Raw genomic sequence first — 3,512 nt, forward strand, 5'->3', positions numbered from 1 at the left:
CGACATCATCCGCAAAGAGCATACACCAAGGTATTTCTCCCTAAATGTCCTTCGTGACTTGGTCCAGTACTAGCGCAAATAAGTATGGACTCAAGGCCGACCCTTGGTGTAGTCCGATCTTGATGGGGAAGTCGTCCGAGAACCCGTCACACGCCCGGACTCCTGTGATAGCTCCCTCATATATATCCTTAATAAGGGAAATATATTTAGAAGGTACCTTTTTTCTGTTCGAGTGCCCACCACATTACCTCCCGTGGGACTCTGTCATAAGCCTTCTCAAGGTCTATGAATACCATGTGCAGAATTTGCATTCGTTCCCTATAGCGCTCCATTAGTTGTTTAACCAGGAAAAACGCTTCGGTAGTTGATCTCCCCGGCATAAACCCAAATTGATTGTTTGAGACGGTAGTTTTCCCCCTATCCGACGATCGATGATGCGTTCCCACAATTTCGTCGTGTGGCCCATAAGTTTGATGCCCCTGTAGTTTGAACAATTTTGTATATCCCCTTTGTTCTTGAAGATCGGAACAATGACGCTTCTTCGCCACTCATCCGGCATCCTGTTCGACCGACAAATACTATCGAAGAGTTTGGTCAACCAGGTAATTCCTTCCTCTCCCAGGCATTTCCATACCTCCAAAGGAATGTTATCAGGTCCCGGTGCCTTCCCACGCTTGGTATCTTTGATGGCCTCTTTTACCTCACTTCGGGGATGGGTGGGACATCTTCCTCCTTTGGTCCACCGTAACACTGGGGCCCACCAGGTTTACTGTCGGGTTACTGTATATATCACTCTGGGATACAGTATATATCGCACTGGGGCCCACCAGGTTTACTGTCAGGTTTAATCGTCAGTATATATCACTCTGGGATACAGCTGAGTTCTCAAATTTCAGACCCATGCACAATTTATATTTTTAATAAATTGCTTCCTTCGCTTCGAAGAAAAAAAGAAGAAAATTCATGTCGCAAGCTGCAAGCATATAACCAAGATTGTGACAGCTTACCAAATTTTGGAACAGTATCATGTTTCGTTAATCTGAAAGTTGAACAAATTATTCGGGCATTAATTTTTTTTTTCCTATTTTCCAATATATTAATTTGCAAATCTAAGTTTTTCACCTTCCAAATCTTTGGACGACAAATTTCAATTTCAGGTCATCAATGAATGGGAAATATCCTGAAGTATGTTACCTGGTAACATAGTAGCCGGACTGCAAACTTTGTGCAAAGAAATTACTCTGGAACATAAACTTCATCGATTTTATTTACAGAAAGAACCCCATCAATTAAAAGGCTAATAGCGTCGCAACATTGGCAAGAACCAAACTTAAATCATACAATGTAAGAAAGTAAGCTTCTAACTATCAGCAGCCTTGAGCAGTCTGAGTAGATGGAGGAAGAGATTGATTATATCCAGGTACAAATTGACAGATGCCCAGATGTACTCATCATAAGAATAACGCTTTATCAGGTTGTCGGTATCATAAACGATATAACCACAAAATATAATTGCACCAACACCCTCGTAAATCATCGTGCCTATCTTCCCTAACGGAAAGAAAATCTGGAAGATGAACAAAAAAAAGAACACCTGAAGAATATGAGAAATGAAGAACATCAAGAACCCAGCTTACAAATACCAAGTATTATACAACATCTATAAAGAAATAAAAAAAAAAAAGAAAAAAAAGCACAAAAAGATGTACCAACCTGAATTATAGCAAAGACAATCAGCACTATGAGGGAGGCGAACAGGAAAGGTCCAAGAAAATTGAAATCATAGCCTCTCTTAGACGCCCAGAATGTGTACATAGTTAAGCTTACAACCACTACTGCTGTAAGTACAGCAGCCTCCAGAATAATCTTCCCTGTAACAAAATAAAATTACATGAAATTCAGTTCAGAACCACAAGTCTCAAACAGAGAAACCCCTGCATTATATAGTTTCCTCCGGTACTACCAAGTTATTCCGTATTACCTAAACAATGAAAGATAAATCTGACCATCTTACAAAGCCGTAAACCAAAGGATTCCTAACTAAAAGAGTCAGGAAACAATCTGGGACGGTGGAACCTATGCAATTGCAACATAAAAACCTACATGACCAGCCCTATGCCAGTCTCTAAGGATGATGCTGCCAGACAACTGAAATATGGTTCTCGCTAGACCTGTCAATGATGGAACCAAAACCACATAAAGCAACAGTCAGTTCGGTGTCACACTTTACACTACTATACGACCTTCCTTGCACTCTAATTTATTCTCCTAGAACAATCGAGTTGTTGCAACACATCAATTACCTCTATGAGTTTTATTTTACAACCAAGCTTCCTAATTACAGTCATTTACCACCAAATTCAGCATTACCTAAAAAATCAAAGATAGACAGCATCCTAGAAAGTCGTAGAACAAATGAATCCTGACTAAAAGGGTCAAGTAACACTTATGCGCATAAGCCCCATTTGAGAAGACGGGAAACAAACTGCACATAATGATATTGCCAACTAACTTCTCCATAACAGGACACCAAACAACCCATACATCAAGCAAAGAATAGCATCGACAATATTAAGAATATATACCTGTTCAAAGCAGAATTATCACCTATCCAACATAGAAACCCTATCAAATTTCTCAATTCAGACAGAATTTGGGGCCAATTAAGATTCTTACCACTGGTGAGAGCACAAGACAATCCAACAGACATGGAAACCGCAACAGTAAATATACCGAGAAGTATAAAATTCACTGGATGCTTCTGGTGAAAGCATGCTAAAAGACATAGAACTGCAAAAATTCACACATAAATCAAGAATAATCAAAACTTAAGTGATTAACCAGAAGAAAAAACACAAATCCCCAAAAGACGAGATCATCAGTTTACATACTTATGAGGGGAGTGATGAGAATAGCAATATAAAGTGAAAGACCGGCATGAGTATAAAGAATGTAATGAGAAACAGCAGGAACAAAAACAACAACAGATGAAACTGCAGCAGTCAACAACAATTGAATAGATACGATCGTGTAGATTTTTCTAATGAATGCCCATCTTAGTTCAGGACTTTCTGACATCATCGGATATAGTAATGGTTGTTCCGACGTTGTCCCTGATTCAATATCTCCGGAAGTTTTTCCATGGCTCCACATCTTCTTTACCGAATCAATAAATGATCAAGAGAATTCAAGAACTACAGGGAATTTACGAGAAGAGATAAGGAGTGGTTTGGGTTCGGTGAAGAGACTTTTGGAAAATTCAAAAGTCTTCGTCGGGTATATAATTTTAATTTTGGGATTATACTATTGACAGCTCGGTGGCTTGGCCATCTGAAACGCATAACAAATAAGAATAAATTAATACGGCTGCGGTTGGCTGCGGGGCTACTTGGGAGGTAACTGGTAAGATTGAGGAAGTGGAGCCTATCCGTGTAGCCGCCCCTTTTTCGGGTTGACTTTCATTTGGAAGAAACTCAGCAATATGTCTGCCTTCAAGATGAAGTTGGGTGCCT

General features: G+C 39.7%; 1 protein-coding gene across 2 annotated transcripts; it reads right to left on the minus strand.

The window, feature by feature from the left end:
• Positions 1-1,242: 1,242 nt before the first annotated feature.
• LOC113300518 (protein LIFEGUARD 2-like) lies at positions 1,243-3,275 on the minus strand. 2 transcript variants are annotated; one of them, XM_026549723.1, is made up of 4 exons: positions 2,892-3,275; positions 2,677-2,790; positions 1,714-1,871; positions 1,243-1,594 (listed from the first exon to the last, which is right to left on the minus strand). In XM_026549723.1, the coding sequence occupies exons 1-4, from the start codon at positions 3,151-3,153 to the stop codon at positions 1,361-1,363; spliced, it is 768 nt and encodes a 255-aa protein (XP_026405508.1). In that variant the 5' UTR covers positions 3,154-3,275; the 3' UTR covers positions 1,243-1,360. The 2 variants fall into 2 exon arrangements, with proteins under 2 accessions (XP_026405508.1, XP_026405509.1); XM_026549724.1 differs by having other exon boundaries at positions 1,243-1,567; positions 2,892-3,272.
• Between the last annotated feature and the right edge of the window lie 237 nt (positions 3,276-3,512).

The sequence above is a fragment of the Papaver somniferum genome, chromosome 7 (genome assembly GCF_003573695.1).
Source record: "Papaver somniferum cultivar HN1 chromosome 7, ASM357369v1, whole genome shotgun sequence".
NCBI classification, from domain to species: domain Eukaryota; kingdom Viridiplantae; phylum Streptophyta; class Magnoliopsida; order Ranunculales; family Papaveraceae; genus Papaver; species Papaver somniferum.